Genomic DNA, 12,740 nt, shown 5'->3' on the forward strand with positions numbered 1-12,740 from the left:
AAAGTTCTTACCATTTTCCTGTTGTTTAGTGGAACAGTCAATCCAGTTGTGTTGATTAGCAGCCCAAATCATTTCAAATTGATGAAACATGATTTTAAAATTCCATGTATATGGAACAAATGAAAAAATATCTGGAGCATTATCACTAGACCAGTCTTGAATTAAATCTAAAGTTATCAGGATGGGAGACAGAAATTAAAATTAAGTGAAATTCAGAAAACAAATTGTAAAAATTCTAACACCAGTCAAAAATCTATTTTTCATTTATAACTAAAAAGAACTCTTATCCTGAAATATTAAAAGGTGATTAAAGAAACTGTAGAAGATTAAAGAGGAAAACATCATCTGTTATTCACTACCCACACATCCAACACTGAGGATACATTTCCTTCTGGTTTTTTTTCTATGTAGATTTTATACTATCTTATATCCTCCTATGAGAAATGTATGCTCGACTATTTCGTTGTACTCTCTCCTATATATTTTTTTAATATATTTTTATTGATTTCAGGGAGGAAAGGAGAGGGAGAGAGAGAGAAACATCAATGATGAGAGAGAATCACTGATTGGCTGCCTCCTGCACACCCCCTACTGGGATTGAGCCTGCAAGCTGGGCATGTACCCTGACTAGGAATTGAACCTCTGACCTCCTGGTTCATAGGTTGACCCTCAATCACTGAGCCACCCCAACTGGGCTGTATATTTCTTTTTATCTTTTTCTCTCCCTCCCCATTTCTGTCTCTTTTTTGGGGGGTGGGGGAAGGGCAGCTTGATAACTGGTAACTGGAAGATGCCACCTCATTTAATTTAATTTCTTAAGTGTAATAGGGTTGACCATTTTTCCTGTTGTTTTATTCATTAAACAAATACCAACAGAGTGTCTATTGTGTGTTAGACTCTGTTCTAGACTCTGGTGAACAAAACACAGACTTGGCCTTCTAAGAATTTACAGTCAGTTATTTTTGTTGATTTGTTGTACTGCTAATTTGTATGGTCTGGTTGTTCATTTCAAAATTGTGTTCCTACAATTAGTGTACCTATCCTTTGGTATCTTTATTTTAACCTCAATAGATAAAAGCTCCTTACGTTGATGTTTCTCTTTCTCTCTCTCTCCCCCACCACTCCTTCCACTCTCTCTAAAATCCAATGGAAAAAATATTCCTCACTCCTTGGGTGAGGATTACAAAATAATAATAATAATAATAATAATAATAATAATAATAGGTAGCTCTAGCCAGTTTGGCTCAGTGGATACAGCACTGGCCTGTGGACTGAAGGGTCCCAGGTTCAATTCTAGTCAAGGGCATGTACTTCAGTTGCAGGCTCCCAGACCTGGTCGGGGGGCATGCGGGAGGCAACCAATCGATGTGTCTTTCGCACATTGGTGTTTCTGTCTCTCCCTCTCCCTTCTACTCTCTCTAAAAATCAATGGAAAAAATATCCTCAGGTGAGGATTAAAAAATATATTATAATAATATTAATAGGTAAAATTAAATACTTAAAGAATTTTTTTTAATTTTAATGGAAATTTATACTAAAAAATATTAGATTCAATAATGATATCAGAAATCAAATTTATCTCATATAATATCATAGGAACTCATTTAAAATTCAATGTACATAAGTTTGTGCAAGATATTAGAAATTCCTCTTAATAAAATAATACATTTAACATCAAAAGTTATAATAATTTAAATTAATAATAGTAACATGTAGAATTTGTCAACAACAAAAGGCATATGGCTATTAACTTGGTCTATGAATAGAGAAAATTCCACTTATTAATTTTACCTTAACTGTATTTTTGTTTAATTTAACAAGCAAACACAGTAGTTCACCATACCTTATAGTATCTCTACTTACTTCTACATGCCATCTTACCTAACAAATGGGACACATCCCTACCTTCTAACTATTCTGTAACACAATATCTAGCAGCTGGGAGATGCCCAAAAGCCATCTCTGGAACTAACCAACTCCACAATACAAATTCATCATTCATCCAGCTGATTTTATCACTTTTCTCTCTCAGAAACGTTTCTGATTCTGCACTTTTACTCAAAGTATTCATCTTATCTAAAATAAATACACTTTGCTACCCTCTCTTCTGAAGGAAAACTCTAACCATCTTGAATAACAGCATCATACTATAGAGAGAGCACAGGGTCTCTATTTGAATAATTGTTCTTAAATGTCTCTTCTACTAACTAGTGATAGAGGAATAGAAGGAAGGAAGGAAGGAAGGAAGGAAGGAAGGAAGGAAGGAAGGAAGGAAGGAAGGAAGGAAGGAAGGAAGGGGGGGAGGGAGGGAGGGAGAAAGGGAAGGAGGGAGGGAGGGGGGGAGGGAGAAGGATTGTAGCAATCAATCAAGCAAATATTAGGTGCTCTGGGACAGCCACCAACCCTGACAAATCAGACCAACTCTGTTTAGCTAAACTTGTCACAGGAAGTCTCAATAAACGTAACTTATTTTCATACAGAAATATTTATGTTACTCAGAGACCAAGACATGTTTGCATACTCAGGAAATAAATATGAGTAGCTATTGTAATATGCTGCAACAAATGAAGGAATTTTCTGACTAATGACAACACCAACTAAATTGTCCATGCCAAGAAGAAAGTAGGGGCTCCCAATACAAACATAGCATTTTGACTATTTGAATATACTGTTTGTAGATTACAATAATCGAAACAAAACCATGAAGGCATGCTGATGCCTAATTCAGGAAGATAAATTGATTCACCTTCCCCATCATACTCCCCACTAGACCGAATCAAAGTACCAGCCCAGCCTAAGATGGGTTCTTTTTTTTAGCTCAATTTTGGGTTCATATTTTCCTTTTTTGTGTAGGAAGAGAGCACAAGATATCTATATTTAAATTTTCCCTTTGATCTTCTTGGCCCCAAAAGTGTGAAAGTAAAAAAGTTTGAATTGTGTCATCAAATCCCCAGGCTGAATCTAAAAGTAAAACTCACATGACTAGAAAGCAGTTCCCTATAATGAATCTCACTGCATTTTTTTTTTCATTAGAAAATTACCTGTGAAGAAGTTCTTCTGTGCAAAGATGAAGTGGTAGGTGGCTTTATATACCTCTAATTCACACTGCCACGTCTGGGGCATGTTCCATACTCGGGGGTAGCTGGCAATGATGTGGAACTGAAAATCAATGTCAAGGCAAAATGTTAGAGTTTAAAATGTGACCCAATGTGAAGAGCATCAGAAATAAACTCACACACACTGGTGAGTAATGAAAACCTATTTTCCTACTGAGCAGAACAGAAGGTCCCTTTGAGATTTTAATAATGCTGTGGCTGAAGGTCAGTAGCCATGGTTATATCCAGTTCCTTGAAATACTAAGACATGAGGTGGTAAAAAAAAAAAATTTTTTTTGAGGAACCATCAGGTTACAGTTTCAACACTGTACCCGAGTTAAACTCAGAATAACAGCAAACACCCTTAACTCCTCTGCATGCCCAACCTGGTCAGTGAGAGGTTCGGGCGCAGAGAGTGTATGCAACGGATACTGTCACACACAAGTCTGGCCCCAGAGCCTCCTGGGTTCCCATTTGACAGCGTGATGGTTACAGGTCTGTATTCCACCTGCCAAAGCTGGACAATTCTGCAAAGGCAAGAGCTGCTTGATTAAGACCAGCAATTTTGCACAGCAGTACTTATCAGTTAGAGCTCAGCAATCATTAAAATGCTGAATATGCCAGTTGAATATACATTTATGGTACTCAATATATTCTTGGTTAATTGCAAACGCTTCCTCTTAATTTAGATATATATCATGTAAATAGCTTGTTTAGGCAAACAATTAAGGACCGACTAATATAATACTGGGTAAAAGAATCCTCTCTGATTATCAGCCATTGGCTTCTATTATTGTTGTTATTGTTGTTGATCCTAACAAAAAATAATTATCTGCCTGATTACTGAGTCCCCAATCTAAAATTTTGGTCATAAGTACTTCCTTATTTTTTCTCTTTGTACTATGCAGCAATCCAGGGTATTAAGATTTTCTTCCTTTCACCTTATTCATCAAGTAAAAAGCAGAATGAATTATTAAACCCTGAGAAAGAATCCAAAGGGGCCAGAAAACATATAGTAAAAAACAACAACAACAAAAACAGCCCTAGCTGATTTGGCTCAGTGGATAGAGCATTAGCCTGTGGACCACAGGGTCCCAGGTTCAATTCCGATCAGGGAAGACGCCTGGGTTGCAGGCTTGATCCCCAATAAGGAGGCGTGCAGGAGGCAGCCAATCAATGATTCTCTCTCATCATTGATGTTTCTATCTCCCTCTCCCTTCCTCTCTGAAGTCAATAAAAATATATTAAAAAACAAAAAACAATCTGCCCAGCTGGTGTGGCTAAGTGGTTGAGCATCAACCTACAAACTAGGAGGACACGGTTCGATTCCTGGTCAGAGCACATGCCCAGTTGTGGGCAGGAGGCAGCTGATCAATGATTCTCTCTCATTATTGACCTGTCTAACTCTCTCTCCCTCTCCCTTCCTCTTTGAAATCAATAAAAATATACATATTTTTAAAGTAATTCCTTTTTTTAAAAAAAACCCACAATCTTATTTACAACATTGGAGAGAATTAGTCTAGCCATACAGTGAAGTTTAAAAACAATATCCTAACAACTGTTCATATTTTTAAAGGCCAAAACCCCACATTTAATTGCCTTTGTTTAGATCCCCCATACTAGGAGCAGAATAACAGAGAGTGCCAGGGATTCTACATCACTGGGAATCTACTTCTCTTTCCAAATTAGGGCCAAAGAACACCTGGTGGTTCTTGAATAAGAAGATGGACCATTTGATGACTTCTTGGTCATTACAATTTTATATTAAAAAATTAAAACCAAATTTATATTTTATGCACCTATATATATCTTCATATGCCCCAGACTTACCGCTAGCATTTCTGCTTCTAACAGGGTCCGGTACTGCATGCTGGTAGTGGCATCAACATGTAACAGTTGTCCTTTAATTGCAGGAGTGTAACCTAATAAGTGAAAACATAAAAATTAAGAATCTACTGGAAATAAATCGCACCACAACCCAAAGAAGAAATCCCTGAAATGTGGTGGTCAGTTGTTATTTAAATATACCCCAATGATGGGGAGGGAGCTTGCAACCACATAGGTGACCTTTCTCAAATGTCCACCTCTGAGGGAAGAAAGTTTCATATTCATATAATGTCTATCATGACTTGCTTTCTAGTGCAAAACTACAATTCTGTTCTCTAAATGACAGTTTTGAACTATTTAAAATGGCTCCCATGTCCTCTCTTCTTCCACTAACTCCAGCATACCTATTTTCATCTTTTTCAACCACTCCTTATACAATGACAGTTTCTGTACAACAGCTCTTCCTTATACAGTGACAGTTACACCAAACCATGCAGCCTGTTCTGAACAAAAGCAGCAGCTCAGAGTATATCACTTCTTTTCTGGATGGGCTGCCCTTCCAGAAGCATGAACTCTGTGATCATTATTATATGGCTACTCCAACATGCATTCTGCTCTGGGCTTTTTTATTTTTTTCCAAGCACCTGAATCTCTGAAAAAAGTTGTACATGTATTTGAGTTCTATTTTGTTCTTGTCTCAGACCTAAGCCTATTTCCCGCTCAGAAAATGCTTAAAAACCACCTCATCTTGCCCTAGCCAGTTTGGCTCAGTGGATAGAGCTTCGGCCTGAGGACTGACGGGTCCTAGTTTCAATTCTGGTTGAGGGCACATGCCCAGGTTGTGGGTTCGATCCCCGGTTGGGGGCATGCAGGGGGCATTCTTTCATCATTGATGTTTTTATCTCTCTCACCCTCTCCCTTTCCCTCTGAAATCAATAAAAAAATTTTTTTTTAAAAAAGCCACCTCACTTTGACCAAAGACCCCATCCAGCCTTTCCTTAGACCCTTCCCTCACTCTGAGTTCCATAGCCTGTGTGCTGGGGCTCTTCCCATGAATTCCTAATAGGTGTGCTCCAAACCCAACAGCCCTCAGGGGGCCCTTCACCTAGTGCACCAATAATTGTGTACAAATTGTTTGTATAAATCTTACTTCCTATGTGCATCATCAGTTTCAAATGGTAGCAACACTCCCTCAGATGAACCCTTCTCAATTTTGTGCAATCCCAACTGCCTTTTCCCTGGTACAGACTGGTAATTAAGGCTATCCTAAGAGATGCTTCTTTTCAATTGACTACACTGAATCTACCTGTCCTAGAGAACCTGCTTCAAGACACAGTAGGATTATTCTCTTAGAACTAGCTAAAATAAGGTTTTGTTCTTCACTAAAACAGCACAGAGGTTACAGGGAAAAGACATACTCTCTCAGCCACTTTTTCAGTTAATTATCTCAGTGGGCAACCCCAATTGTTCCCTCTTTATGGACACAATTAATCCAGTGAGTGGCAGGCACAAGCACAGAGAGTCAAGAATAGTATAAAAATTACTCTCTGTTTAGCAATCATAACATTGCTGGTTAGTAATTTAAAAATATGGGTAAGTTGCTATTCTCTGCATGCTCAAGAAACTGCATAGAGAAGAATTTCATTTTAATTACTCTCAATTACAAATGTAATAAGAGGATGAGAGGCAGAAAAAATGAAGACAGCTATATAATATTTGGTCAATTTAACACAAAGTAGTCATGTTGTTGATTAACTTCTATCAGAGCCAAATTTTAAGTGCATAATGAATTAGATTATTTCAGCTCAGATGAAACTATAGCTATCAGGGCCTTATTTAATATTTGAAATATGAAACCGTCTCCTTTCTTAAAGTTTTGCTGTTCAAAGTACCCAGTTTACTCCCTGACAAAAATCTACTATTATTACCTGAAACAAAGACTATTAGCCATTCAGTCAATTACTGGCCATGAACCACAAACCAGGTACTGGATTCGGCATCAGGTTTACACAGTGAAAACAAAGACAGAGCACCTGCTCTCATGAAGAAACAGGAAAAACATATGCTAAGCAAAGTATGCTCACTTACAAAAGAGAAATATAGAGTACTAGTGGCCCAGTGCACAGATTCATGCTCATTGAAAGAATATTAATTAGAAGAAATATTTTAATATCACTATTTGCCCTTTCTCTAAAATAGAAGTGTCAGAGATTAAAGAAAATTAGTAAAATGTATATGAAAATAATATATAAGTTGATTAATAAACAATAATATGATATAAAAACAACAAAGACATGATATAAAAACAACAAAAACAACTAAATTCACAATCAACAATGACATATCAAAACACACACATGCAATTGGTGCCAGTGAGAGCTTTATATGTATCGTGTATGCGCAAGGCAATGTTTATTTTTAAACTAGCGGCCCAGTGCATAAATTCGTGCATCAGTGCGGTCTCTCAGCCTGGCCTGCGGGATCGGGCCAAAACCAGCTCTCTGACATCCCCCAAGGAATCCCAGATTGCAAGAGAGCGCAGGCCAGGCCAAAGGACTCCACTGGTACACAATTGGGGCTGGGAAGGGACGCGGGAGGTTGGCCAGCCAGGGAGGGGCTGCAGGAGGGCTCTAGGGTGTGTACAGCCCATCTGGCTCAGTCCTGATGGCCGGACCCCAGCAGCAAGCTAACCTACCAGTCAGAGCGTCTCCCCCCTGGTGGTCAGTGCACGTCATAGCGAATGGTTGAGCAGCCTTAGCATATCATTAGCATATTACGCTTTGATTGGTTGAATGGCGAACCAGACAACCAGACGCTTAGCATATTAGGCTTTTATTATATAGGAATGCCAGTGTGTGTCATATGTACTGGTCGGATGGACGGTCGGTCACTTAGCCTCTTACATATATAGATAGAGAGATAATAAAAGCATGAAATTATAAGACTTAACTTACTTTAAAAAAATTTTTCTCTTTTCTAGCTGCACAAATGATTTAATTGTGTACTATCTACTGTTGATAGCTACAGGTACACAAAATATAATAAAAAGCTGAAAAAGAAAACCCCATTAATTATGTTAGTTTAAGTGGATTAACAAACTACTGTTTATATATTATTTTCCTACTAATCATTTGGAACAGAGAGGCACTTGCTGCAGCTTACCATTTTCCTCGACTGTCATAGGAATATTGATCTCTAAATAGGAGCCAGCACCAACATTGACATGCACAGCATTTGTTTCCTAACAAAACCAAAAAAAGTCACATAAAATATTCATTATAATTACATTCCCATCTTTACCTTTTAGTTATTATCAGAGACAAAAATATAACCAGCAATGATATTAAAAAGGTATTCAAAATGCCTAAGAACACACCCTGCACAGAGTGGGTCTGTGGTTAGAGTGTTGGCCCATGTACCACAGGGTCCCAGGTTCGATTCTGGTCAAGGGCACATACCTAGGTTGCAGGTTGGATCCCTAGCCCTAGTCAGGCGAGTGAGGTAACCCAATGATTTATCTCTCACATCGATATTTCTCTCACTCTCTTTCTCTCTTACTGTCTCCCTCCCTCTCTCCTTCCCTTCCACTCTCTCTCTAAAAATCAATGGGAAAAATCTCCTCAGGTGAGGGTTAACAAAAAAATACACTAAAACAACTTGGGCTGATATAAAGGAGAAAATGAACCAGACTATAGCATAAAGGTTTGTTGATTAATTTCTGTCTACTATTTGGCACTTAATGAAAATAGTATATATACAATTATTGGGGGCACAGTGGTAGGAAGCTCATAGAAATGAATCTCAGTATAGGACTAGTCACCAAAAATTGCTCTGGAAAATAATATTCAAATTTTAAGCACTATTTTCTCTATATTATTTCAATAATTACCCTATTTTTGGTAAACAGCAAGTCAATTGTAGCATCTGCAATAATATTCATTCGCAGTTCAAAGGCAAGGATCTGTCTTGGTCTCCCCGGCTGTGCAATTTCAGAAACTTTCAGAACTTGATAATCAGGTGGGAAGAAAAACTTCCATAAACAATCTCTATATAAGAAGGTAGAAAGAATAATGACATTTTATTCCAACAAAATGATTTCTAATAAGGGACCAAAATCAATATTTGAACTTGATATGTATTATTTAAAAATAGACAAAATACAAAAAATTAATCACAAACACCTACTATAATTTCCTCTCAATAAAACAAAAGAATGTTTTCTACTGTGAGAAATGAAAGACTTTCTACAAGTATATCAATAGTCCAGATGGCAAAGTTGCTGAACTAACTCTAAGCAACGTCTATTTACATAAAAATTTGGATGTGTCCTCATCACTACTGGTAAATGTCCTCTCCTTTGTTTAAAATTCTTCCTCCCCTGGCTAACACTAATGTTTCAAAACTCAACTCAAATGTTCCCTCTACCAAAAAGCCTCCCCCAATTCTTTTCTTCTTAAATCTTTAAAATGATTTATGTACCTTTTATGGGCTGAATTGCGTACTCCTAAACATTCTTATGTGGAAGTCCTAACCTCAGAATTTGGCTGTATTTGAAGACATGGTCTTTACAGAGGTAATTAAGTTAAAATGAGATGTTTTTGGTGGACCCTAATCTAACATGACCGATATTCTTCTAAGAAGAGGAAATTTGGACAGAGAACTTAAAGACACACAAAAGGGAAGACCACGTGAAGATGCAGAGAAAAGACAGCTATCACAAGAAACACATCATTCCCTCATAGCCCTCATAAGGAACTAGCCCAACACCTTAATCTCAGAAATCTAACTTCTAGAACTGTGAGAAATTTGTCTGTGGTATTCTGTTATGGGAGCCTTAGCAAACCAAGTCAGTACCTTTCTAAGTTTTTCAAGAGTTTTTACTCATCTCTATTACAGCCTGTAATAAACCTCTTTTGTCTCTTTTTTCACCCACTAACTAAACTATCTATGTATTTAGCTCTGAATCTGCATCACCCCAACAATCACTGGCATATTTGTTGATTAAATACTTAAGGAAAAACAAAAGAACCAATAAATGTGCTGCTCATTCATCATTTTTCTAATGAGTTAACTCCTCCTTTGCAGTGAACTTGATTAAACCAATTTCTCTACACACAAGTTATTATTTGGATTAAAATGTCTATGAATATCTTACCCTGCCATAATAAAATAGCTTAGAAAATTATTATGTTTTAATTAAAAATATAGTATTAGCTCAATACATTTGAAACTTATTAGAAATATAATTTATTCAAGTACCTCTGTCTATCGGCCCATGGCCCATAGTTGAAATCTGTTCCTTTACCACAAACTATATCAAGTCCCCAACACGGAGGCAAATCTTGTAATTTGCAATCCTCACTACTCAATTCTCCTTCAATATTTTCCTCTGTTTCTTCTGGTACAAGTCCTGCATTGCAGAATATACAACATAAAGGCAGTTATTTAAAATAACCATTAAAATGTTCCTGTAGATCAGCAGTTCTAACATATTTTTTTTTTATTTCAGGAACACTTTACACTCTTAAAAATTATTGAGGACCTGCCTGGCTGGTGTGGCTCAGTAGTTGAGCGTCCACTTATGAACCAGGTCACGGTTCAATTCCTGTTCAGGGCACATGCCCGGGTTGCAGGCTCAATCCCCAGTAGAGGGTGTGCACAAGAAGCAGCTGACCAATGATTCTCTCTCATCATTGATGTTTCTATCTCTTTCTCCTTCTCCTTCTTCTCTGAAATCAATAATTTTTTTTAATTGAGGACCCTAAAGTGGGTATTTTTATATTATCTCTATCAATACTACTGTATTAAAAATTTTAATTGATCAATTTTTAAATTTTTTATTTTATTAAATAAGAAGCCCATTATATTGATAGTAATAAATGTTAATGAAAATAATATGAAAAATAACTATATTTTAATGAAAGATGAAATTTTAATTTCATTTTTAATAAAAAATATTTTAATAAAAATAACCACATTTTCTAAAAAAATTTAATTTATTGAGAAATGTTGGTATGGTTTTTATTTTGGCAAATCTCTTTAATGTCTAGCTTAATAAAAAAAATGTGAATTCTCACAGCTGCTTCTATATTAAGTCTGTTGTTCAAGGATTTGAAGAAAACCTAGCCTCATACAAATAGGTGGATAGAAAAGGAAGGAGTATTTTAATAGCTTTTTCTGATAGTTCTGGGTATTCTTTGACACTACTCCAAAATTCAACAAGTAGTAGTTTCTTAAAGGTTCAAATGTGGAATCTGAAGCCATATCACTGAACTTCTTGCATTAAAATATACTATCTCTCTTGCACTTTGAATAAATCTTTTATCCATGGCCTGACTTTGCAGTAGCATGCATTGATCATTTGGAAAACATGGGTTCACTACAACATACATACTTTTTAAAATATTAATAAATTTCATTATTAAATGCCGGGAGCCGGTCCATGCTTGCTGTTTCAAGGGACCTGGCATATATGGCATACTGTTCTTAATATGTTTGCTCACCTTCTTGGCACTATGTGTTTTAACCAAGGTCTCTGAGAAAGGTTGTTTCCCCAGGTAGGGATTTTTCCCTGAAGTTAGGGAGGGAATAAAACCTCTTAACTGCCAGGCGGGTAATTAATCACTTTAACTATGAACAATCATGCTTAAGCTACATAATCTTTACTCCCTGGAATGGAGATAAGAAACGCCCTAACCTTTGTAATAGAGATTGATAGGATTGAATCAACTGGTATAAATACAGATGTAACAAGACAGCAAGAGACAGAGAGAGAGACAGAACCTAGGCACAGAACCTACACAGAACGTTCTCTAGGGACAGAAGAACTTCGCTGGAGAGAACATGGCAAAAGATCCTGGACAGAAACTGGCCTCAGAACCTAGCGAGAGAACATGGCAAAAGATCCTGGACTGAACCTGACTACAGAAATTGGCAAAAGAACCTGACTAGAACCTGGTGACTGAACCTGGCTGGAGAACCTGGACAGAACCTGGCTGGAGAACCTAGCGAGGGAACATGGCTACAGAACCTGGTTGGAGAACCTGGAGAACCTAGCAAGAGAACATGGACACAGAACCTGGCTGGAGATCCTAACCAGAACCTCTCTGGAGATCCAGACCAGAACTTGGCTGGAGATCCCGGCTGGAGATCCTGGCTAGGCTGCTGATCAACTGAACGCTGTCTCCGAATCATTCCTTCTTCGCCGACTCCGTCCACACCTTTGGGGACCCCTGGACCTGCTGGGGTTGGACCCCGGCATATGGCGCCCAAACAGGGACCCCTAGGTAAGCGTCCCGCACTCGGGACGGATAGGACTCCACCAGGGTGCTACAGACCCCCCTATAGAGGATAAGTAGGGTAAGACGGTGGATAGTACAGAACTTAGATTGAGAAGATATGCCATACTGAGTCCAAAGAAAGAAGACTCTGTATTGATCTTTCGATTAAGAAGATGTGCCATACTGAGTCTAAAGAAATAAGACTCTGTATTGATCTTTTAACACATATGCTCCAGCCAGGTTCTGTGTCCATGGTCTCTTGCTAGGTTCTCCAGTCAGGTTCTCCAGGTTCTCCAACCAGGTTCTGTAGCCATGTTCCCTCGCTAGGTTCTCCAGCCAGGTTCTGTCCAGGTTCTCCAGCCAGGTTCGGTCACCAGGTTCTAGTCAGGTTCTTTTGCCAATTTCTGTAGTCAGGTTCAGTCCAGGATCTTTTGCCATGTTCTCTCGCTAGGTTCTGAGGCCAGTTTCTGTCCAGGATCTTTTGCCATGTTCTCTCCAGAGAAGTTCTTCTGTCCCTAGAGAACGTTCTGTGTAGGTT

At 37.9% G+C, this 12,740-nt stretch overlaps 1 protein-coding gene across 1 annotated transcript in view; it reads right to left on the reverse strand.

The window, feature by feature from the left end:
• BLTP1 (bridge-like lipid transfer protein family member 1) overlaps positions 1-12,740 on the reverse strand; it is a 166,732-nt gene that overhangs the window by 124,478 nt on the left and 29,514 nt on the right. The window contains exons 11-16 of the mRNA XM_081091830.1: positions 10,182-10,332; positions 8,812-8,968; positions 8,085-8,163; positions 4,926-5,017; positions 3,042-3,159; positions 12-167 (exon numbers count right to left, since the gene is read on the reverse strand). Coding sequence (XP_080947956.1) covers positions 12-167; positions 3,042-3,159; positions 4,926-5,017; positions 8,085-8,163; positions 8,812-8,968; positions 10,182-10,332 — 753 coding nt within the window. The remainder of the gene's footprint in view (positions 1-11; positions 168-3,041; positions 3,160-4,925; positions 5,018-8,084; positions 8,164-8,811; positions 8,969-10,181; positions 10,333-12,740) is intronic.

The sequence above is a fragment of the Myotis nattereri genome, assembly GCF_964212035.1.
Source record: "Myotis nattereri genome assembly, chromosome: 5".
Lineage (NCBI taxonomy): Eukaryota > Metazoa > Chordata > Mammalia > Chiroptera > Vespertilionidae > Myotis > Myotis nattereri.